Below are 26720 nucleotides of genomic sequence, written 5' to 3'. Positions count from 1 at the left end.
TCACCAAAGTCAAAGAAAGCTGTGATTCTGGAGAACACATAGACAATTCTTAGATAGTTAATAGACATTCAAGGAAAAAAAGAGCCTTTCTTAAAGGAGATTGAGATAAGTTTAAGTGCCTGGAGAAAGTATCAGACCTGACTAAAAGAAAACAATCCAAAGAAATTTAGTAAGCAAATTAAATCTAAGAAATGTATCATCTACAAGAATATATATTTGGAGGGGCGCCTGGGTGGCTCAGTCATTAAGCGTCTGCCTTCAGCTCAGGTCATGATCCCAGCGTCCTGGGATCGGGCCCCGCATCGGGCTCCCTGCTCCGTGGGAAGCCTGCTTCTCCCTCTCTCACTCCCCCTGCTTGTGTTCCCTCTCTCACTGGCTCTCTCTCTGTCAAATAAATAAAAATTAAAAAAAAAAAAAAAAAGAATATATATTTGGAAAAAGTAGATTTAGAAGTAACTACTTTTGAGGGTAAGAATAACTGGCACTATCATATATTACCAATGGGAGTGTGATTTGGAGGGTAACTTAACAACATTTTTCAAAATTGCAAATGCATACATGCCCGTGATTCTACTTCCAGGAATTCATCTTAGAGACAGATATACTTTTACATGTGCAAATAACAAATATAAAAAGGTCATTCACTATAGCATTTTGCTAGCTGAAAAAAATTAGAAAACAATCTAAAATTCCCTCAACCTACAAGTGGTTAAATTATGATACCTTTATACAAAGAAATACCATACAGTAAGACACAAATAATAATGAGGAAATTCTTTACATACTCGACATGGAAATATTTCCAAGATACATTATTAAATGAAAAAAGCAAGATGCAGAAAAGTATGAGCTGTATTACCTATTCATACAAAATACAAAAAGAAAAAAAAAGAGAATATGCATTTACTTCTATAAATATAAACTATCTTTGGAAAGAAAAACAACAAACTAGTAACAACGAATGCCACTGAAGAAAAATGGGTGCCTGGGGACTAGGATGGGAGGGAAATTTTTCACTGAAAACCCTTCTGAATCCTTTGAATTGTGAATCAAGTAATATATTTTCTATACTAAGAAAATAAGCTTAATGTTAGAAAATAAATCTTTTCCTTTTTACAATTTATTAAAGCCAAACAAAAATAGCATCTTATATACACATGGAACTGAAAAATTACCTGTAAGAGAAATTCCTAAGAAATGGGTATAAAATATATAAATAACAAAAAATCAATTTAAAAAACAGAAAATATCACCACCTGAAAACAAAATTATTACCCATATGAGGATCTCAAGCTTACACATGCAATTGTTATAAAAAATTAATGGCAAGCAAAGAAGAACCAAGTAACAGTAGTATTTAAAGTATTTCACAGGGGTAAATTAAAGTTTTGCAACACTCAGGGCTTTATGAAAACTATACAAATGAGCCCCCAAATTGTTTATTGACATAATGTCTGAAAAACAATTCAAATATAATTACATAATTCTGTAATACATCCCACCAAAGAAGTAAATTACTAATTCATATTTATCTTGTGTTCTAGTTACTTCCTACTCATTTGACAAATTAAAAGGATCCAGATCATAACCAAAGGTATGAAAAAGGTAGCAAAAAAACCAAATGGGCATTTAAGATTTTTCTTATTTTAAGGATTAAATATAAGCTTTTAGACTTGAGAAGTTGAAGGAAACATCTTTTTCCAAAAGAAAGGGGAAAAATTTAAATATTGTGCAAACAAAAGTGTACATTCAAGGTATAATACATCTAACTGGCTAATTTAAAATATTAATTCTTCTCCTCATGATAAGATAGAAGTCATATTATGCCAAGTATGATCACAAGTTACCATGAAATGAAAAGCTCAATGAAACAATGAATGTGTTTTTTTACCTTAAATAAAGGATCATGTATGCAAAATCTGATTTTATACTGATATAAAATATATTTACTTAGGGAAAGACGCCAGGAGGTATGGAAATCCCACTTACCAACAAGTATACTGCTGATATAAACTGGTTGTATAAAGTGACTCAGCAATGCTCCCTGTACACCAAGCACTTCCCATCTTGTCATTTTGTCACTTGAGGACATACTGCTTACTCTATTAACAACATCTGCAGGACAGTAGACAGTCAGATAAATTTTGCCTTCAACAGCCACATGGAGACTCAGTTCTTCATGGGCTTCAAATGCAGATATAGAATGTGGATTAAGACGCCTAGAAAAAGGAAAGTTTTTTCCTTTAAAAAACAAAGTACACACAATGGAGTATTACTCAGCTATAAAAAAGAACAAAATCTTGCCATTTGCAATGACATGCATGGAGCTAGAGAGTATTCTGCTAAGTGAAAGTCAGTCAGAGAAAGACAAATACCATATGATTTCACTCATATGTAGAATTTAAGAAACAAATGAGCAAAGGAATAAAAGAGAGAGAAAGGCAAACCAAGAAACAGACTCTTAACTACAGAGAATGCACTGATGGTTACCAGAGGGGAGGTGGGCAGGTGGATGGGTGAACTAGGTAATGGGATTAAGGAGTGCGCTTGTTGTGATGAGCACCGGGTGTTGTATGGAAGTGTTAAATCACTATACTGTACACCTGAAACTAGTATTACCCTGTATGTTAACTGGAATTTAAATAAAAAATCTAAAAAATAAAAAACAAAGTTGACTAGATTCTAGAGGGGAGGGGGTGGGAGGATGGGTTAGCCTGGTGATGGGTATTAAAGAGGGCATGTATTGAATGGAACAATGGGTGTTATACGCAAACAATGAATCATGGAACACTACATCAAAAACTAATGATGTAATGTATGGTGATTAACATAATAATAAAAAAAGAAAAAACAAAGTTGACAAAATAAAATCTATATGTACTTAAGAATTGTTTTCAAACCTGTCTAACTTGCCAGTGTACATTTAATTCTAGTAACAGAAACAGATGCAAAACTAAAGCAAGGTAGGAATGGAGTGACTTGGTTCCACAAGATTAATACCAAAGAGAAATGAACCATATGTAGACCTTATGACAAAGATAAATTCTTTTTACTGCCTTTATGTCCCTTAAAATCAAATGGAAACCTAATTTTTGTTCCTACCACAGTTATTTTCTTTCTCTGTATGAAAATTTTTAAAAACTACAAAGATAATGAAGAAAAAAAAACCCTGACAATTTGTATTCAAGATTCTTCTCCAATAAAATGTTAAAAAATTAAATGTAAAATCATTTGTCCTGAATTTTTTCTCCAGGAACCCTCCTTGTCCTTGTTTTCAAAGGTGTAACTGGAAGAATTTGTAACAAAATATTAACCATGGTTATCTCTAGATAGTCAGACTTGCTTTCTCCTCTGTGCTTGTCTGTACTGTTTAAATTTCATGCTGATGCTACCCATTCATCAAGATAATGAAGTTTTGGCTACAAATTGACCAGAAAAACAAACTGCATTTTTCTTAGCTCCTGTATTAGTATGTGAGAGTGCATAAATCCATGCTTTCCTAACATTTATGAAGCCTTAAAACTCGAAAGAAAAAAATTTTCAACAGCATAGAAAGAAAGTGGTAGAGTACATGGAAATATTTAAGTAGTAGTAGTGTATCAGATTGAGTGGAGGGGAGAAGTGGAGAAGGAGAAATAGATCAGATTGAGTAGTAATAGATCAGATCTGATTGAGTGGCCCTCTAGCAGGCCACAAATAACACCTCAAGCCAGAGGGAGAATACGAACAGATATGAATTTACTTGTTCTATTGTTGTAGGGATTCAGAATATATGATACAGCCATCCTGATTGCTTTTAAAAACAACTTCCATGATACTTACAATTGTGACTTAATTTGAGCTGACCCTTTAGGCAACTGGTTCATATAGAGATAAATGTTGATAATCTGTTTGAGAGTGAGTAGATTAGAAGCTGGTTCTGTACAAAATATTGACTTTTCCATCATAGCAGGATTTTTGCTGTAGAAGAGTAGAAGTTGTCTATAAAAGTACCTAAAATAAAAGGGTTATAATTTTATCAAGTAATAAAATTTTAAAGTTATTTATCTTAAGTGTCATATTCATATGTGTTGTGAGCAATGTCCCTCCCCATGTGGAAAGTTTTGATATTGATAAGAACTCCAAAAATAACTTTAACCTTATTTAATGAAGCATTAAATCCTGTAAGAAGTCCTCAACTGGAGCCCAGTCTGACATGTGATCTGCCTAAAAGTGCCATTCCTGGACTACTCATTTCATCCATGCATTTCACATCTGAGTCCTCAATTGTCATATCCTGCAAAAGACCCATTTCTCTACTGATCCCTCTCTTTGTTCTCAGACAGTTCTGCTTTCAGTCTCCTACCTGAAGTGTCAAAATTCTGCCTTGCTTCTATTTTCAGACAAACAACAACTGTGGTTCCTGCTCCTTAGTGGTTTTAAAGACAAAAACATAGAAGTACAAGAACAATACAATGAAGACCATAAGTTATACTAAGATATGAAACAAATCTCCTGAAAAACTAATACTAATCACATCAGGGGACAAATACTATTTTGCTTATTAAATAAAAAACATGATTTTAGCCCTTTCATCAGAAACAGTAAGAAATAGTAAGAAAATTCAGCACAAGCATATAATAGGGCCAAGCATGGGAAGAAATAAACATAAAAGAGGTAATTTTAAAGAGGTCAAATAATTCAATAAGCACCAATGAGGATTAGAGGACAACGACTTGCATTACCTTCATGGATTTCTCAAAAACTTTCCTTTCCTTTTAAGATTATATGATTCTTTCCTTATAGAGACATGTACTAAAGTTTTTCAGGCAAAATAATGTCTAAATTTGTTTTAAAATACTCTACCAAAGAAAATACCATCAACAAAAAGTGAGGATGCATAGGTTAAATAAGAACAGCAGAATGCTGATAACTAGATACGCTGATAATTGGGTATGATCATTGGATACTGGTTATCAGAATGCTGATTAACTGAATGATAGAATTCATTATCCTATTCTAACTTGTGTTTGAAAATTTCCATAAAAAAGTTTTATAAAAAGTAAGCTCAATGGCTTAACAGAACCAAAATCTGGTGGATCCTAGAGAAGAAAAATTTCTCACTTTTCATATGAAGGGACTTCTAAGGAGTAACATTCCTGGCTTTTCTCTCCTACCTGCTATTTACTCCTTTTGTAAGGAGCAGAGTGACTACTGAAGAATTTGGGAAAAGAAACTAGGTATGCTCACCTCAGCCCTTTTCTCTCTCTTTGAGATCTGCCAGGCTGTACGAACTTATAGTTATAAAACAAACAAGTCAGGAGGATGAGAAGTATAACACAGGGAATAGAATCAGTAATACTGTGATAACAATCATATGGTGACAGATGGTGACTATATTTACCATGGCAGTGAGTGTAGTGAGTGTTGAACATTAACATGTATAACACTGTATATCAACTATACTTTAATTAAAAAAAAAAAAAGAATACCATATCTACATTCTGCTATATAGTAAACTTTGCATAGACCTCATAAATGGAAACTTACTGGTTTCTGGCAATGTCTTTGGATAAATATGACTAATTTGGGGGGGGGTGAATATTACCAAGCCTACTTGGTCCAGATATAAAGCCATATATTCCAATTACTTTGATCAGTAATAAAGATGGTATATTAAAAAAAAGTTGTAGAACTCTTAAAACTGAGTTCATAAGGTCTCGATAATAGAAGCCACTAAAATCCACAGATTATAGACACTGCAGTTACTGTAAGGTTTTCAAAAATGACATGGAAAGATTGTCATATCCATGGCTCAATGATCAGTAAAATTCCATTTGTGAATAAAGATACTGATAGGTGGTTACTTTGGGCTGAAAGCATTAATATTTGGTGGCATTAAATATACATGTTACCTTACCTAAGGAGAGACCTTCTTGCTGTAACAACAGCATGAGTGTCATGTAACACTCTTCCATTTGGCTTAATGCACTGGCTGTAATTGTATTCACCTGTGCCTATAGCTACAACTTCATGCTGTCCAGCTGAAAGGAAAAGGTTAACAGTAGCAGGTTATTTTGACCTCCTTCTTCCCTATGTTCAACCTCTACCTTGCCATTTTAAAATTACTTATATTGACCAAAAAGATGGAAAAATTCCACAGTTCCAAATAAGAGTTCTAGGAACCAATTTTTTTAATAGCTCAATAATATTTCAATAAAAAAGTTATTTTAAAATAGTTCACTTAAAATTTTGCCACAATCAATAAATCATCAGATATCCTTAGTTTTCAAACATGCATTTATTTCTTCTACATCTAGATGTTTGGCTAACTAGAGACTTCATTTGCCATTCTACTTCTGCCTTAAAGTTATCTGTAGTGGCTCTATTTTTTTCTTAATCCACTCAAATTCTCTACAAGTCAAAGTTTCTCTGTTCTACTGACACTGCTTTTTTAAAGATTTTTTATTTATTTGAGAGAGTGTGTGTGCAAGAGCAGGGGGGAGGAGCAGAGGGAGAAGCAGACTCCTCACTGAGCAGAGAGCCCCGTGTCGGGCTCCCTGCTTGGTGGGAAGTCTGCTTCTCCCTCTCCCACTCCTCCCCCTGCTTGTGTTCCCTCTCTCACTGTGTCTCTCTCTGTCAAAGAAATAAATTAATAAAGTCAGGCTTCCCACTGAACAGGGAGCCCAATGAGGGTCTCAATCCCAGGACCCCAAGATTATGACCTGAGTCGGAGGTAGATGCTTAACTGACTGAGCCCCCCAGGCACCCCTAAAACTGCTTTTTTAAAGAAAAAAAGCACCTTATTCTTTTTCTAATAGTTTTGCTCCATTTACTTTTTGCTGTACCCCATTTGAGATTTCCTTACACAATTCTTTTTTCCTTTCACATCCTATGAGGCCTTTCTATAGTGTAGTCACTAAGCTCATTGCTCTTTTTTCTCTAGAATATTCTCCTCTTGTTTTTTCTTTTACTTCCATGTTGATGATTTCAGAAAAATCTCTAATTTTAGACTTTCAAACAAAGTTCCAGGTGCTAAAGTAGATGCTAGGAATAAAATGTTGAGCAAGACATGCCCTCATGAAGCTTCCAACAGGAGACAGAAAAAGACTAAACAAACCACAAACTTTGATACGTGCTTTAAAGGAAAAAAAATATGGGGCCAATGTAAAGAATAATGGGGGGAAGGTTACCTCATGCAAACTAGCTGCAGAATCTCTCTTTATGAAATTGAAATTTAAGTTTCAGTATGAAGAGTGAGCAGCACGAGTGAGGTAAAGGGTATTGCAGTCAAAAGAGCGAGCTTGTGCAGACCCTGGGCAAAGAGAGACCAGTATAGCCACTCCAGGAAAGAGTGAAGGGAATGGCATAAGATGAGTTTAGAAAATTAAGCATCAAAAACCATGCTAAGGAGTCTGTGGATTTTACCCAAGAGCTATGATGAAGCTACTGAGGGTAAGGGAGTGAAAAACCATACTGGGTTACATTTTAAGATCACTCCTTTATGTGGAGAATGCTATAAGTCCAAGAAGCTGAAGACATAATGACTTAAGACTTGAGTAATGAAGGGTGGTTGGAAAAGAATAATCAGATCTGAGAGTTTGGAGACATAATAAACCTTAGAGATAAATTGTAGGGTATTAGGGAAAGGACTTAGCCTTTTCGTCTGTCTGAGCAACTGGGGAAATGCCATTTACTGAGATGGAGAAAGCTGGAGGAGGAATAAAATTAGATGGGAAAAACAAAAAGTTCCATTATCACAAATGTAGCTGCTCTAGTAAGGAGGGGATGGTGATGGTAAAAGTATATAGTGTCAGTGTAAGCTCTGGAATGGTGATGTAAAGTTCTGAGTTATAAATAGAAACTCAGTTTCTATTTCAACTCTGTAACTCGACCTGCCATGTTTCAGGGAGATGCTAGTTTGATAATGCAGGAAAAAGAGGGGATAACCAAAAGAAGGAATGCATCAAGATATGAGAGGGAATGGAACCAAAATTTAAGTGAAATGATGAGGAAAGATCCTTCTTCCACTCACAGTAGAGAAGATGAGCACAAATTACATAGATTTGGTGGCAGAGAACAGAAGAAAGTTTTGATTTGACAGCTTTTTACAGACACAATTAAAAATTATGAGGCATGGCCATTAGTTGAAAGCAAGGATGGAGAAGAGGATGTAGGATATTTGAGGACAAAGGAAAGTATGTAATGGACATTTCAGGGAATGTGATCAACCCTACTGTAGACACAGGCTGGCTGGGCAGTGAGGAATACCCATTTGAGGTTTCTAATACATTTTAAGTATGTATTGATTGTGTGAGTTACTCCAGGAATATGTACTTGATTTTACTCAGTCTTTCCCCACCCCACATTCACAACTGTATTTCTAAACCAGATTTATTACTCTCATCCATGCTATTCACACAACTTTACATCAGCTTCCACATTCCAGTGTATATGGAAACACCGTTCTCTATGTGAACCTGAAATGTTATGTTTTATTCATCTCATTTCATCTATCATTTGTTGTCACTTTCATCTTATCACATCAATTTCTAAAAAAAATTTTCTTTACCTATTCATTCATGTCTGTCTCAACTCTAACACAAGCAGCTCCATCACAGTCACCTAAGTTATGATTCCCTAATTCAGGCCCAATCCTCGTAGTATTTAAAAAAAAAAAAAAAAAGTTGGCAATTATTGCTTAAACATCAACTTACTTTAATCATTACAAATGTAATTTAAGCTTTTCCTAAATGCCAAGTACTGTGCCAAGTATTTTATTTATATTATCACATCTAATCCTAGTAACTCCATGAAGTAGAGATTATTTCTATTTTTAAGAAGTTAGAAGAAAACTGAAGCAGAGAGATGTTAAGTATATAACATGCCCAAAGTCATGTAAGTAGCAGAGCTAAGTCTCGTGCTGTTCCCAACAATTAGAGCACTGTATCAATCCCTGACCAAAAGTCTTTCACCACTTACTATCTATCTCATTAAATCCAACTTCTGACTGGATTTTAAATGACTCCATAATCTGGTAACATCTTATCAACCTAAGCATATTCTGTATTACCCCTGTATATATATACTTCTCTGCACTAGTAATAAATTTCTCATGGTTCCATAAAGTTTTCTCATTGCTGCTTTCTTCCTTTATGTCTTTCTCTCTCTAAAAATGTCCTTTCCTCTATTTATCCAAGTCTTATTAACACTTAAAGTTTAGTACCCAAAGATTTTCACTCTATCAGTTCTCTACTATCTATGAATTCTCATGCATTTTTGGATTACAGAAAATAATTTTATATATAGGTATCTGTATATAGATATATATATAAACAGATATAGTTTTACAAAGAAACATATCTATAGACATAAAGATTTTATATATAGATATCCATATCTACATATATCTTCTCTCCCCACCTAAATTATAAAAACTCCTTAAGAATAGGAACCAAATCTCAAATTTGTTTTATATCATCTCTAATATCTTACTCGGAAATGAATATAAAATCCAAATACTTTTAATTAATGATCAACCTAGAACACTAAAGGGTAAATAAAAGATAAAATGTAGTTGGAATCATATCATAAAACGCACAAGAAAAAAAGTTTCATGATTTTTCATATTGTAATCCTTTCTTACTTAAAAGAGAAAATATGTTCATTTTTATCTAGACCTTCTCAATGTTTGTTACAATGAAAATTAGATTTCAGGTTGGTAGTAGTTCCAACAGAGTTATTGTTTAAAATGTTAGGCATTTTACCATTCTGCAGTTCTCCATTAGTTTCTGGTTAGTATACTTTAACTTTGAGAGCCTTTGTATTTAATGATCCACACCCACTAGAAAAGGCCACTTCAAATCAATCAACGCAACACCATTGTAAAAAGGGTCAAAGATAGTTAAAATACTACTATATATAGCTCAAATGATTAGGATATTTAATAGTTGTTCTACAAACCAACACATCCCAAATATCTGGACTTACCTCTTTCAATTATAAAAGCAGCCAAGGAACTGCTACATTTCAGATATTCTGAATGATTGGAAATTAGTTGATTAAATGTTTCTTTAACAATCTGTGAAATCTTTGCGTACTGAATATGTCTTCCTTCTGGAAAAAAAAATGAAATGGAATATGAATTTGAAGAACATGGTGCTTTCTCCCAGAGGCCTCTATTATTCCTATTATATAACATTACAATTGAGTGAGTTTGTAATTTATAGATATGGGAGAGCAAATTATAATTTATGTCATGATTGATATTTTAAAGCATTCAATCTAAAAAAAGACTATATTATTGAGCTTTTTTTTTTAAAGATTTTATTTATTTATTTGACAGAGGGAGAGAGAGACACAGCCGGAGAGGGAACACAAGCAGGGGGAGTGGGAGAAGGAGAAGCAGGCTTCCCGCAGAGCAGGGAGCCCGATGCGGGGCTCGATCCCAGGACCCTGGGACCATGACCTGAACCGAAGGCAGACGCTTAATGACTGAGCCACCCAGGCGCCCCTGTATTATTGAGTTTTATGGAAAACTTGTAAAAAAAAATTCTTATTACTACGTATTAGAGAATTATTGATCTACATTTAATGAAATATTCAAAAGTCATACAAGACACAAGTCATTTCTTTGAATAGGATTATCCCATATTGCCAACCAACATCTCACTGAATGCCAGTAGTCTTCCCTCAACACTGTGACAATTAAAATAAACTCCTTACGGGCACCTGGGTGGCTCAGTCATTAAGCGTCTGCCTTCGGCTCAGGTCATGATCCCAGGGTCCTGGGATCGAGCCCCGCATCAGGCTCCCTGCTCAGCGGGAAGCCTGCTTCTCTCTCTCCCACTTACCCTGCTGTGTTCTCTCTCTGGCTGTCTCTCTCTGTCAAATAAATAAATAAAATCTTTAAAAAAATAAAATAAAATAAAATAAACTCCTTAGTATTTGCCCCACTGAGAACTACTGCAAAGCACTTAGACCCTTGATATATTCCATGTTCCCACTAAAAAAGTCCTAAACTTTGAAAGGAGATAAAGATAGTTTTAGGTAACTAGGATCACTAGAGAACAGTTTATACCCAAGAATATACATCAAAAGTTACCCATGGTTCTTCTCTTTTTTTAAAAAAACATGACAGAGCTTAAAATTAAGATTCTTGGGTAAGGCCCTGGCCATTTGTTGCTTTGTGTATCCCTAATGAAGAACCATTGTTCTAGAGAATGAGAGGTTGCAGAATCACCTAATATAGTGTTTCTCAAAGTTTAATTGTAAGCCACTGATAGTTCCTGATGTTTCATGATGGTTGCTAAGTAGTCTATCAAGTGGTTCGCAGTCCATTTCATATTTTTAGAGGAAAAAAACCAATGAAACAACTTTGCTGTCATCCATTATATATTAAATGAATAACTATAATTTTCACAGAAATCATTTTTACCTACCTAATAATCATTACATTAAAAAAAGCACACAAATGATGAAAGTATGATGTTAGCAATCTAAGCTAACATTCTGCTAATGGGACATAATGCATTTCAGTTAGGCCACTTACATGCTTTTGTTTATATTTGTTAAACTTTAATTTTTCTGTTAATATTGTAATGCTTTCTTCTTAGCAAAAACAAATTCACATGATCAAGAATAATGTGAACAATCACAAAATTAATCACAAAATGAAGCTCTGAGAGAAAAAAGAATGAATAGCTATATTCTTCTATCTTATCACAAAGCATATAATGTGGAGGTGCCAATTATTACTATAATTGCATACTAGCATATATTTCACTAAAGTTGGTACAACAAAACCATCAATGTGTGGTGTATAAATTAGTCTTTGTTCCTTACGTAGTAAAAATACGAGAAGTACTCAGCAACTTGGCTCTGCGTATCACCAAAAACTCATGATACAGAAGAAGCAGTATCCATTTAATGATATTTAACTTTTTTTTAAAGATTTTATTTGAGAGGGGGAGAGAGAGCACAAGAGAGCACAAGACGGGGGAGGGTCGGAGGGGGAAGCAGACCCCCTGCTGACTGGGAAGCCTGATGCAGGGATCTATCCTGGGATACGGGACCATGACCTGAGCTGGGATGGCAGAAGCTTAACTGAATGAGCCACCCAGGCACCCCAAATTTAACTTTTTTTTCACTGAAACAGCAATATAAAAATATACATTCAGAAGTTCCCTCACCAAATGCAGGCAATGTTACCAGTTTCTAATAGAAATTTTGAGAATCTATAAATATATATAACTTTAAAAAACAAAAACTGGTTCATGCTAAAATGCACCTTTTGCATTTACTTGGTCTTGGACATCACTCAAGGGTAGACATTAGTATTACCTCGTCCTTCTTAATGAGTCCATAGAATGAATGTACCATAATTTGTTTGATCATGTCATATATAATTAGCAAGTACTGTGTTATGATATAGAGTAGAAAAACACACTGAGATTAGTATAGAACAAGAATTGTGTATGGGGCAGGGCGCCTGGGTGGCTCAGTTGTTAAGCGTCTGCCTTCGGCTCAGGTCATGAGCCCCGCTTCGGGCTCCCCGCTCAGCTTCTCCCTCTCCCACTCCCCCTGCTTGTGCTCCCTCTCTCGCTGTGTCTCTGTCAAATAAATAAAATAAATAAAATAAATAAAATAAAATGAAGTAAAATAAAATAAAATGAAATGAAAAGAACTGTGTATGGGGCAAAAAAAATATTCTGCTACACATTTAAAGGTTGCACCTAAATATCATAAAGAACATCTGGGACTTAACAACATACCAGTATACCTCTTAATCTTAATTCAATGTTGAAGAAATAATATTGTGAGTATAACCAAGTCTCAGTTACTAAATGTATCTCTTATTACCAATGCATGTAAAAGAATAAAAAGCAAGTGCAATACCATTTTCCTTATACATACACCCTGGCTATTAAGGAAATAAAATGTTCTCCCAAATTACTGAAAATGAAGGATAAGATAAAAATATGACATACATAATGCCATTTAACACCATTTCTTTGATTTTGAGTAGCTAATTTCAAGTGATCTTCAGTATCATGGGTAACCTGAACCTATCTTCAGAGCCAAAATATCACTTTAAAAAAATTTTTATTTATTTGTTTAATTTTGGGGGGGGCAGGAAGTACAAAGGGAGAGAGAGAATCTTAAGCAGGCTCCATGCTCAGCATGCAGCCCAATGCGGGGCTCCATCTCACAACCTGGAGATCATGACCCGAGCCAAAATCAAGAGTCAAAACCTGAATGGACTAAGCCACCCAAGCACCCCAAAATAATTGCTATTTTTAATGAAATGTGGTCCACTTAGAAATAGAACAAAGCAGACAGGCTGTGAAATAGTGATACACTCTATAACTGGCCCAACAGGATATGTTTTGGAAATTATTATGGGTCTCAAATCTTTTTTCTTCAAAGGCAACAACATCCAACTCCTGTGTTTACCCATAAGCTTGAAGGATGAGGTTTGCTCTCCGTTTTCTGACAACTTGACTCCTGTCTGAGCCTACTAAACTTGACTCTAATCATGTATTTCTTTAAACATACTGTTAACCACATCTTCTTTCTTCCTCACAGACTGATCTGTTTTCTCAGGGTAATATTAATCCATATTGTTGGTCATTGACCAAGATTCTGTCCTACTATTCATTGAAATTGCCCACAGAGGCTGAAAAGACAGACTAGAGCCCTCTCCCATATTCAGGGATGATTACTGCTGGATTCATCCCTCACTTCCCTTCTTTTCATCAATTCTTATGACTGTTAGATCAAATTACTATATTAAACTTTGGTAAATTTTGCCATTTGAATAGGCCTATTTTCCCTGGTCTGGGCCTTTACTCCAAACAAGCTCACAAATGTGCACAGTTTTTCTCTGTTTTAGAAAGATAATGTAAATTTAAAAAAAAAAAAATGGACAAACCAAGTCTGAATAGGCATAAAGCTGGTTTTTAAACCCTAATCTCCAGACCTAGAAGAGAAAGAAAAGCTCATTTTCCTTTTATTTCTGTAAGTATTCTAAACTTTGGAAGTCTGAAGTGTTAACTACTATGTAAGCCACGTAGAAATAATTTCCTGACTTTCAGAGGCTTCATAATCCGATAGGAAAAGTATACAAATACCACCACACAATGTCGAATATGACAAAGTGTTATAATAAAAGGTTACTATTTAGGAAGCATCTACTGGCACTGATTTAAGTATTTTACATGTATGAATTCATTTAATCCTCATAATTATGCTATGAAATAATTATTGTTATGGCCATTTTATAGATGAAAATTTAAGGTACATGCAGAAGTAGCTGATGGTAGACCAGACAATTAGTAACTGCAATTGTAGCTGTAGTTTTCTTGAGCTTGAGTGACAAATAACTGCCATTAAAAGTAAATAGATTTAAAATAAATGTCCCAACCATTAAGCACCAGAAAGCCATCAGTTTTCATTAATGACAAGCCTACCAAAGCAAAGCATTCTCAAAAGAGCAGCTATATGAAACTGATGAACCACCTCCTTTATAGAAAAAAAGCCATTTCTTCAATCTTTCCTCTCCCTTCCTTATTTCTCTTTTTTAGCACAGTACAGAAGGAAATTCTCCTCCTTGTAAAAGTGTGACAGGTTTGAATGATAAAATACTAATGTAGATATTCATACCTAAGCATATTTTAATTATATGTTGAATTATAATTTTTTATTGGGTTACTCTTCTAAAAAAGAACATCATAAAGGATTTTCCTACCATAATGTACTTTTGAGACATATACTGGTTCAGGTGAAACAACAGGTTCTGCAGGGATAGGAGGAGGACCTGTAAAAAAAACAAAACAAAACAAAAGCAACATAAACAAACATGAAACTTCAATGTTCCAAAGAACAAGTATTTTACTATTCTATAATCAATAGCAATCTTAGAATGATTATTTTTTCTGTATAGTTCTGCCAACTCCAGGCCATCAAAAACCCATTAGCTCAGCCTTGATAAATGTCTTTCCTATACTGAAATTATAAATAGTTATGGACTTCCTGACCTTATGCTGCTATATAGTTTTTGTTGTCATAGATGCCACATTCCAAAAAGCATTTAGAATGAAACCTTGTTTTAAATGCTCATGAACAATTTTCTATTTACAGTAATAATATGCAAAATACTTAAAATTAATATCCTATCAAAATTTAGTAAGTAAAAGTTATCGTTTTTTCCTAGGAGGATACTACATTCAGTTTTCAAAGCTTTTAGTCTCATTCTTTGCAATGGCTTTCCAATTTAGATCCCAAGTTAGGGTATCCAGGAAAAACAAAAAAAGAACATGACGTTAAACCAAAAAAACAAAACAAAAAAGAAAAGTTTAAATGCAGAGTTTCCAAGAGCAAAGGTTCAACTAAATTAGTATCTTTCAAGAACCATTCATAAGAACAAAGGAAGCAAAAAATACTGCTATTCCGGACTTAATTCTGAGTAAGACAAAATACTGACTGAATAGAATACGTCAGAATTAGCAAGGAAAGACTGGCAATGTCATCTTGTGGCTCATGTTAGTTAAGCAAAGGCTAACTATACTTAGATATATACACTCTGGACTTTAAGCAGAACTTTAAAAACTCAGAGAAAGATGGATATTTTCCATTTACTCAAGAGAGTTGGGCTCAGGTAGAATGAAAACCAAAAATATTAAATCCTGTTCATCAAGCACAAATAGTTTCAATAAAGAAAATATGACTGCACATGTTGGCCTGCATTTTAAAGCACCATGCACAAACAGGCAAAATAATCTTGAAAAAGAACAAGGTTGAAGGACTCACACTTCCTATTTCAAAACTTAATACAAAGTGACAATAAATCAAAACAGTATGGTAATAGCATAAAGACAGATACCTAGACCAATGGGATAGAGAACCCAGAAATAAATTCTCACATATTTTCTCAAATGATTCTTGACAAGGGGGCCAGTATCATTCATTCAAAGGGCGAAACGGCAGTCTTTTCAATAAATGATGCTGGAAAAACTAGATATCCACATGCAAAAAATTGAAGATGGACCCCTACCTAACCCCATATACAAAAATTAACTCAATATGCATCAAACACCCAAACATAACGGTGAAAACCATGAAACACTTAGAAGAAAACAGGAGAAAAGCTTGATGATGACACCGGATTTGGCAATAATTGCCTGGATAGGACACTAAAAGTACAGGCAACAAAGAAAAAATTGCAACTTCATCAATATTAAATACTTTTGTGAATCAAAAACCACTACTGAATAAAAATGCAAATCACAAAAAGGGAGAAAATATTGGCACATCACGTATTTAATAAGAGATTGATATCCAGGATACACAGTAGCCTTCCCCTTATCTGAGGGGATTAGTTCCACCACAGATAATACCAAATCCTATATATGGTGTTTTTTCCTATACATATGTCCAACTGATAGTTTAATTTAGAAATTAGGCACAATAAGAGATTAACAATTATAGAACAACATATATAATGTAATAAAAATTATATGAACATAGTCTCTCTCTCTCTCTCAAAATATATTATTGTACTGTACTCACCCTTCTTGTAATGATGTGAGATTTTAAAGTGTGATGAGATGAAGTGAAGTGAATGGCATAGGCACTGTGACAGTATTAGGCTACTATTAACCTTCTGATATGTCAGAAGGAGGATCATCTGCTTCCAGACCACAGCTGACCACAGGTAACTGAAGCCGTGGAAAGTGAAGCCGTGAATAAGGAAGGAATTACTATAGAGAGGACTCCTAAAACTCAACAAAAAAAACCCCAATAACCCCTCTCAAAAATGGGGAAATGAATTATCACATTTCTCTGAAGATATACAAATGGGACATGAGAAAATGCTCACCATTATTAATCATTAGGAAAATGCAAGTCAAAGCCACAATGAGATGCCACATCATACCCAGCAGAATGGCTACTATCAAAAAAAAAAGGAAAAAATAACAAGTGTTGGTGAGGATGTGGAAAAACTGGAACCCTTGTGCACTATAAGTAAGAATGTAAAATGGTGTAGCCATTATGGAAAACAATATGGCAGTTCTTAAAAAAAAATTTAAATATAAAATTACCAAATGATCCAGCAATTCCACTTCTGGGTATGAAACCCAAAGAATTGAAACCAGAATGTCATAGCTATCTGTACACCCACATTAATAGCGGCATTATTCACAATAGCCAAAAGTTGAAGCAATCCAAGTATCCATCAATGGATGAATGGATAAAAAAAATGTGGTATATACATAAAATAGAGTATTATTCAATCTTAAAAGGAAGGAAATTCTGGCACATGCTGCAATGTAGATAAACTTTAAGGACATTATAAGTGAAAAAAGCCAGCCATAAAAAGACAAATACTGTATGATTCCACTTTGCAATACCTATAGTCAAATTCATACCGACAGAAAGTAGAATGGTAATTGCCAGGAACTTGGTGTGAGGGGGGAGAGGGGAAGATGAGGAATAATTGTTTAATGGGTATAGAATTTCAGTTTTGCAAGATGAAGAGAGTTCTGGATATTGGATACACGACATAGTGAATGTACTTCACACTAAACTGTACATTTAAAATGGTTAAGATATTAAAATTTGTTTTATATATATGCATTACAAAATTCTATTTGACTACACTAAAAACTTTTTAAATGATTTTTTAAAAAGGAATATTGAAATAAACTTAGAACCAGATTTTTTTTTTTAAGATTTTATTTATTTGACAGAGAGACACAGCAAGAGAGGGAACACAAGCAGGGGGAGTGGGAGAGGGAGAAGCAGGCTTTCCGCCGCCAAGCAGGGAGCCCGATGGGGGGCTTGATCCCAGGACCCTGAGATCATGACCTGAGCCGAAGGCAGACACTTAACAACTGAGCCACCCAGGTGCCCCTAGAACCAGATTCTTAAATCACTGTGTCAAAAAGTGTTAGATTTTCTGGGTGCCTGGCTGGCTCAGTCAGTAGAGCATGCAACTCAATCTCAGGGTCATTGAGTTCATGCCCCACGTTGGGCATGGAGCTTACTTCAAATAAAAATTAAAAAAAAAAAAAAAGATTTTTTTTTAAAGTGTTAAGATTTTCAAAACTTAACAAAGTATCATTAATAACACTATCCTTGAAAAAATTAGAGCCAGAAGCTTCGTATAATTAAAAAAATAAGATTATACTTTAAGAACATCATGTAAAAATATGAAAAGATACACATGGAAAATAATTTTGATGAGTTCAACATTTTGAAAAAATTAAAAATAAGTTTTTAAGTTTTATGTTATAAATCAATAGATCAGAGATATAAAGCTCACAGCAAAGAAAACGAATACTCAGCTCTTATCTTCCATATCCCTTCACAAGAAAAATAAATCTTTAAACTCAGCTGTTCAGGACATTTTAAAGAATGTAAAGAAAAAGGTGATCTAATTGAATTATTAAATTAAATTATTACTAGGCTCTGTGAGAAGAAAAAATACATTATTAAAAAAACCTTTAATCATAATTAAGGTACTATTGGCACTCTTTGAGAAAACAATGGTGAATATAAAAAGGGGCATCAGTGGAGATGGGGAAGTGCTACCTTAATTTTCACAGAGAAGGCAGAAGATAGATATTTAGAAACTAAAAACTGTAGCCCACCAGGCAAAACATTTGCTAGCCCTAGTTAAGCATTTTAAAGACACTTAGGGAAAAAGTATTTATCATTAGAAGCCAATCAGAAACATCCTTTTCTGACAATTAAATTAGATGCTTGAGAAATTCTGTAGACATGTTTTAATGTAATTTCAACAAAGCATTTTAGTTTCTTGAGGGTAGAGGACAGATCTTACTTGATTTTTGATTCCCAATACCTACCACAGTCCTTGGAACACAGCGCATCCTGAAAATATAGATACCCTGATTCTAGCATTCTACAGTTGGAAGGAACCTGGGAAAATATTGCTGGGGATATACCTAGGTGGGTTAACAGCTGATAAAATAATCACATATAAAGAATTTCCATTAATATACTGAAGGAATGCCTTAAGAATATTATTTGTCACCGGTTCTGCATTTCACATTAATTTGTTAAAGACTCTGGAAAGGCAAAGGCATATCTATAAAAGAAATAAATCACTCATCACACTAAACTCCAGGTGAGCAGGATTTGTTCACCCAGAGGATAAATCAGTGTGAGACTGAATAAATGAATGATGAACAAATATGAATACTGGTAAAGATAGCAAAATTATCAAGTGATAAAATCAAAACTCAAAATTATCAAAATTGAATTCGTATCAGAAAGACAAATTTCTAGGTTAAAATCAGTACAGACCCTCCAAATATTTAAAAGAAAAAACAAAGAAAACATTATCCACAGGACAAAAGGAAAAAAAAAACCATAACATGACACTTACCATTCATAATAAAGGCAAATGTTAAATTTTTTATTGAAGTATTCTTTATGTCAAAAAAATCTAATTTTTAAATGTTATTATGTTATGTTAGTCACCATACAATACATCATTAGTTTTTGATGTAGTGATCCACGATTCATTGTTTACATATAACCAATTTTATGCACAATAGAAAATTATTAAAAGCAAAACAGGATAAAGATATTAAACAAACTCAAAAGGTAACTAAAAGTAGCACTGTGAGAATTAAAAAAAATTTCAAGACCAAAAACATATATAACATATATAAAATATGCAAGATTAAAAAGAAATAACTTGGGGCGCCTGGGTGGCTCAGTCGTTAAGCGTCTGCCTTCGGCTCAGGTCATGATCCCAGGGTCCTGGGATCGAGCCCCGCATCGGGCTCCCTGCTCGGCGGGAAGCCTGCTTCTCCCTCTCCCACTCCCCCTGCTTGTGTTCCCTCTCTCGCTGTGTCTCTCTCTGTCAAATAAATAAATAAAATCTTTAAAAAATAAAAAAATAAAAAAAAAATAAAAAGAAATAACTTTATACTGATTTTAAAAATTTCTTATACTCTAACAAAATGAAATCACTGCATCATTGCTTTTTATAGGTCAAATAACATGTAAGAATCAACGTATTTCAATAAAATAAAGATAATGACATTTATATTGCCAGCATGTATAAGATAAAATCATACCTAGCCCTGAAAAATTAATCTGAAAAATAGTGAACAGAAAATAACATGAAAATTAACAAAATACTTTCCTAAGTACTTAATACAAAATATGACAAACTATTTGAAAACAATAAAAAAAAACTACACATCAAAACCCACATGTACCAAAATAAATCATTTTTAATTACTAAGTGGTTTTAATTAAACAACAAAAATAAAAGGCCATGAAATAAGAGTTAAACTTAAAGAACAAAATGAGCTTAAGTATTACAAAAGAAAAAATGAATAGACTAAAAACAAAAAAAGCAATAGTACAATAAAAGTGATGATTTGAGTTTAAAAAGAATGAATTTATCATCGCTGCTTAAATCAAATTTGTTTTCTTAAAGTTACCTTATTTACGGATAAACCTAAATGTAATCTACCATTAAGTGACCACTGACAAAAACTGCTTATTATGCTAACACATATATAAAATGGTAACATATTCCTCAAACTGATTAATATTTAATAAGAGTTACTAATCATTTTATTACTAATTATTCACCAAGCACTGGTTGAGAGCTATGCATGCATTATTTATTTAATCCTAAGAACAGCCACAGGAGGTAGTTACTATCAGAGTCACCATTTTTTTATTACTTATTATTTTTTTAATGTCCCCATGTTTTAAATGATGAAACAGGTTTAGAAAGCAAATAACTTGCCTATCCAGGGTCAATATTTCAACCTGAGCAATCTAATTCTGGAGTTTAATTAACCTAATTTGCTATGTTGCTTTAGGCCATTATTTTCTCAAGTAGCTTTATCATTACTGAATTTAATATAGATAGGCAAACTTAACAAAAATTGCATTTAAAAACTCTAAGCATTAAACGCACAGTATTAAGAGCATAGTAAGAATCCAATAAATTACAGAGAAAATCAAGTTTCTAGATGTGAAGCTATTGAGAATCTGACAAATTATGAGACAATTCAGTCAACATGTTTATAGCTTATGGTGCTGAAACTACAAGAGCATTTTTTTCTTTTATATAAAACTTTTTAATTTTTTTATTCTTTTCTTTGCTATTTTTATTTTAAATTCCAGTACAATTAATATACAGTATTATATTAACTTCAGGTGTACCATATAGTGTTCAACAATTCCATACATTACTCAGTACTCATCACCATAAGTGTACTTTTAATTCCCTATACGAGAGCATTTTAACTAATACTAACATGTCAGCAATCAGACAGCAATGGAAGGAAATAAATTCTGCTACTTCTATCTTGCAGTTGCCACGTTAACTCTTCATTAACAAATCGTTCAGGTGATTCCTTCTGGAAAAAGATACATTTTAAAAATACTTTATAATCAAGAGTATTTACCTGCTGTTTCTAAAATTCTTGGTTCAGGTTCATCCAATTGTAGAAGCTCATCGAGAGCTAATTTCGCTGCATTGGATCTAGACTCCTTTTTATTTTGTCCCAGTCCAGTCTTATATTGAATACCATCCACCACAGCACAAAAAGCAAAATATGGTCCCATAACATTACCTTGAAAAAGAAGTGAGAAGGAATGCTGCAATAATTCACAGTATGATCTTGCAAATGACATTTGATAGAGAAAAATATCCCAGTACAAAAATTGTGGAAAACCATCTTGGCCTATCAGTTTTGTGTTTTGTTTTTTAGAGCCAATGCAGGTTAAAAGTAACTCTGGGTGAGCCCCTGAACCAGTTCTGAGGAACCGGTCAAGCAGCCAGGTTAGCTCCAGATTCAGCATGAACAGTAGGGACAGCTTTAGAGTACAGATCATACATGGAGCAACAGTGTCTTGTATAATGAAGCCTGGCAATAGTAAGCATCCAAATACTTACTGAATGACCAATGAGAGGTAAAATGTGGAGCCTCTGGTAATAGCTCTCTCTTTTTGAAATTCAATACCAATAAAGTTGAATTTCTCCCACCTTCTGAGTGCTCTGATACTCTTATATAAGTTCCAGAATAAAAGGGATCCCTTTGCAGAAATCTTGTGAACCTATCAGGGAGTTATGGTTAGCAATTCACACCACCACAGCCTTAAGGGCAAGTGGAGGGGAGAGAATCCACAAGGAAAACTGAAACATAATAAAGAAGATATGCTAAAGAATTAAATTCAATGTCCAGCCACCCAAAATTCCTAGAAGGATTACCTTTACATAATTACTTTTACCTAGTTTTCATTTTTGCCTAATGAAAAATGAAATGGAATCATCTAAAACTTAAACTGTTTTACTTTTTGGTAATTTAGACTTTAGAAGGCCTTTAGTTAACTTAAGATTCTACCCTGGTTATGGATGTCTAGGTACAATGTCACTCCACATAAGCCTCATCATCATCATTTTCTCACATATTACACTAACTTCTGTGTTTTTAAAGATGTACATCGAGGTTGGGGCGCCTGGGTGGCTCAGTCGTTAAGCGTCTGCCTTCGGCTCAGGTCGTGATCCCAGGGTCCTGGGATCGAGCCCCGCATCGGGCTCCCTGCTCCGCGGGAAGCCTGCTTCTCCCTCTCCTACTCTCCCTGCTTGTGTTCCCTCTCTCGCTATGTCTCTCTGTGTCAAATAAATAAATAAAATCTTTAAAAAAAAAAAAAAAAAAAAAAAGATGTACATCGAGGTTTTACAAGCAATTCCTGACTGCATCTGAGTAAACTGCTTTCCTCTATCTATGACTGCAGTTTCCCAATTCCTTCCTTATGATCACCTAGGTTCCAATCCAAATTTACAAAACCTGAGAATATTTTGTATTTTTAACTAATGGCCCAGATGATTCTTATGTGTGAGATATCGTCCATCAAATTTATTAAGTACGCTGTATCAGAGTGCTGAGCTTTTAAAGCTTCATCCTATCATACTTCAGATTCTCGAACTTTAGTATGTATTTAAGTTACCTATAGAGTTGTTAAAATACTGATTAACTCTGGTCTCATCACTAAACCTACTGATTCAGATTATTCAACTAGTACTATGCACACAAAGTGAATACCATTACTAATCAATGGATTGTGTTTTTGAGTAGCTTTTGCTCAGATCAATAAAGATTTTCCCTTACACATTTTTTTTTTCTTACTGTGACCAATAGTTTACATTTTCCAAGAATAGTCTGAGAAGAATGGAGGGAAAACTATTGACACAAAAATTAAGTCCACAGTATTGATTATGAAGTAATCCAACCTATAGTGATTGGACCTAGAAAAACTCCACCTTATATATTAAGACTCTATTTTTATCATCTGTTTACTGTTATTTCCTCCAAAAGAAGAGACTGGAAATTTGACTTCACTATGACAATCTTAGCTAAAATCTCAAAAGCTTTAAATTCTTTTACAAGGATGCCTTGAGACCCATATTGGCAGAAGTTAGCAATGGTAAAACTTAAAAACCCAAACTACTTGATAATGTCTTTGTATACACACACACACATATATTTGTGCACATATATATTTAAGGACTGTGTTTCTTTGCCTCTCATACTTTTACCCTCTCCATGTCTATTAAAATCACTTATTATCTCATCCTTCCACTTTCCTAAAGTTCTTTCTAATCACTGGTCATGAGGTAAGGAGATTAGAGGCTGCTTTTTGCATTTTATTTGATCTGTACTATTGTAGCCTTCTACAGGTTGTGGGATGGTTTAAGAGAGAATGAAAAAATAGTCACAGACAATCCTGCAGACAGAGTATCAATCATGTAAGTGCTATTTTCACCTCTAAACCTTGAATTTCAGAAGCTAAATTAGACCATAATTTTGTTAGGTATCATCATCACATTAGATAATCGTAGTCCAAATATTCAACAACTCTTCAAAAGCATGTTTAGTCTACAAGCACTTACACCTGAAAATAATCCACGAGGCTGATGGGATTTCAACTAGCCATACACAAAAAATTAAAATTTGACTGTAAAAATTTTGTACATGTAAGTTATTTGCAGAAAAATATGAATCTAAAAATTTCTGAAGTATACTTGTCAAAACATACCAGTAGTTACCTAACCCCAAATTCTGTAAATATAGAAAATAATCAAATTTAGTACTATTTATATGCTCTGCTTTTAACAGGAAAACATCTTCTAGTACTGTAATAACCAAACACAACTTTGCACTTGCCTGTTGTTACGGTTTCCTTAAGGTCAAGGTGAACCCGCTGCATTTGTGCAAACTGGTGCAAAGCTGACACAGGATTTATCTCTCCACGTTTGTATTTCATTATGAACTCCTTAGGTATTTTTTTTGGAGGAAGGACAGGATTTGAAATAGATGAAAGACCTTTGGAAAGCAATGGTTCTGGAAAATTACCTAAAAATATATGGTTATAGTTGTCAGTTCTGTAAAATTAAAAAAAAAAAAAGCAAAAGTACTAAATCCTCCTCTAAAATGGAAGATTGTCCCTGATACATCTAGTTATATGTGTTCTTCATTACAAGTAATTTTCTACTAAAAAATTTTGGCACACATGACGAGTGTAACCTGTTGATGCATATACCTTTTTGGAGTACTAAAACCATTTCTGCAAAGAAATGCTATCATTGTCCTAACGTGAAGTGATATCAAGAATCACAGAATTTTAATGATGTCAAGGTCTTCAGAGGCTCTCAAAGCCTTTTTTTTTTTTTTTTTTTAACACATTACGTCACTAAGGCCTGGACTAAAGATGCGGACCTGGGACTAAGACCAGTTTCTGTTTTCTATTCACTATTTTATCTTACTTTTCACACTGAATTCAATTGAATTTAAGTGTTTGTCCCTGCTTTATACTTCTGCTAAGCGATATGTGGAGTAGAAACCAGTGTAAGTCCAGTCCCTTCCCTGAAAGGACCAACACAACCTCACCTCAAAAAGGCAAGACAGGCTTGAAGCGGTTGAACAGTTAGTAAAGAATGAGCGGCGAGGAAAAGGATTTCCACGGGCCTCTTACAGTGTTCAGAGTCAAATCGGAATTCCAAATGAGACACAGCCACTGGTAAATGTATATATATCTAGGCAACATTTAAACTGGAGGCTCAACAGTACTTATTGGCCATCCTTGAATCTTCAAGAACGAAGGCATTATTGCAAATGAAAAAGAAGTCATACCCGTCACTTGCGTCACCTTGGAAGCCATATTCGACAGGCTGTAACTTTCTGAAGAATATCTTGTGGGTGCAGTTACCGTCTGAGTTGATGGCTGAACTGGCAAGTTCTTTTTCAGCATTTGAGCAAAGCTAGGGACCCGGGAACTCTGAAACCAGGCATTGTTGCCAGACATTTTCTCACCTACAAATCGTAAGAAAATTGGCAGAAAACAAAAAAGTACTAGATAAAAATACTTACTCTGAAATTAAAATTTCCATAAATGGCTTAAACACACTCCCACGACATACAGCTAAATCTCTTTAACTGATGTCATGACTTTGTGACTAGAGTTTTAACAGGCTCGTCCCTCCTATATCCCTTCCAAAGTACTGCTACAGAAGGGTAAAGGGTCAAGGCGGTTCACGGGGAAAGCCCTTACAACTACTCGGGGGTCAAGGAAAAAGAGAAAAAGAAAACCTAAAAACACGAGACCCTCAGCGGCCCGGTTCCCAGCCCAACTCCCACCCACCAAAATTGTCCTTCCTGCCCCGTAGGCCGGAGACGGAGCCCCAGCCTCGGGGCTCCCCGGCCCCAGCCGCCGACGCCGTTGCTTCCTCCTCCCGGCCTCAACCTCTGGCTGCGGGGGGCTCTGCGCGAGAGCCACGCGCCCAGGGTTGCGTCTTTCAAAAGCCGCCTCGTGGCGTCCCTGCAGTCCCCGAACTAACACCCCCAGGCCAAGCCTCATCCAATCACCAACCGTCTCCGCAGCCGGGCTTTTGGGGCTGCGCTCGCGCCGGCGCCGCGCAGCGCCCCCGGGGCTATGTGGGCCAGGCGGGCTCCGCACACGCACGCGCGCTCTACGGCCTGCGTCAACAAGCGGAGAGACGTCGGACGCCACGCGCGCGCGTTCGAGGCCCCGTGACGCCGACCTTGTCCTCTGAGCGCGGATGCTCGGGCCTACAGCGGCCGTCACTGCTACAGAAGTCCGGTTAAAGTTGCGCAGTGTGGCCTGTTCACTGTCCTGCCAAGTGCCGTCCACATCCCCCTAACCGCCGTCCTCAACAAAGCACTGTGTTGGGACCTCCTTATCCAGGATGCTTGGAGGCTGTGCTCGGGGAGCCAGTGTGTGGGTGGTTTCAAGGAAACCTTTGGCTCAAACCCTGGTTAGACTCTGAGAAGGCCGCTGTGGACAAGGTTTGGCCTCAACCGTGTCTTTAATGTTTACAGAAAAAAACCACCTTGGACTCCTGCATAAGTTTCACTGGTGGAGCCAAACAGTGAACAATCATGAAAACAGGTAGGGACGTTGAGAGCTAATGATGACAAACCCATTGTGGGTGTTTTCGGTTCTTGGCCCTCGTGAAAGTCGGAGACCCTAATGGAGCTGTTAGCTGACAGACGGTTAAATGTATATATATTTCCCTATGAAGGCAATTGGTTTTCTTATTTATACACATTATGATGTTGTAGACAAGATTTCGAAATGTGCTAGGTCAGTCTTGGCCTTAGCCCAAATCCAAGGGAGCTGATTTTATTGAAGAAAATAACCTCAATCACTTGTTGATGTGT

At 35.2% G+C, this 26720-nt stretch overlaps 1 protein-coding gene across 2 annotated transcripts in view; it reads right to left on the bottom strand.

Moving 5' to 3' along the window:
* ADAD1 (adenosine deaminase domain containing 1) overlaps positions 1–25344 on the bottom strand; it is a 53617-nt gene extending 28273 nt beyond the window's left edge. The window contains exons 1-8 of one of the 2 annotated variants that reach the window (XM_036069406.2): positions 25173–25344; positions 24207–24395; positions 21444–21611; positions 14729–14797; positions 9970–10095; positions 5900–6023; positions 3823–3993; positions 1990–2219 (exon numbers count right to left, since the gene is read on the bottom strand). In XM_036069406.2, coding sequence (XP_035925299.2) covers positions 1990–2219; positions 3823–3993; positions 5900–6023; positions 9970–10095; positions 14729–14797; positions 21444–21611; positions 24207–24395; positions 25173–25344 — 1249 coding nt within the window. The remainder of the gene's footprint in view (positions 1–1989; positions 2220–3822; positions 3994–5899; positions 6024–9969; positions 10096–14728; positions 14798–21443; positions 21612–24206; positions 24396–25172) is intronic. The other variant, XM_078068203.1, reaches the window with a different exon arrangement.
* Positions 25345–26720: the final 1376 nt, after the last annotated feature.

This window comes from Halichoerus grypus, chromosome 3 (assembly GCF_964656455.1).
Source record: "Halichoerus grypus chromosome 3, mHalGry1.hap1.1, whole genome shotgun sequence".
Lineage (NCBI taxonomy): Eukaryota > Metazoa > Chordata > Mammalia > Carnivora > Phocidae > Halichoerus > Halichoerus grypus.
Note: the sequence above shows the minus strand (reverse complement) of the source record. Positions and strands in the feature narration are given on the sequence as shown.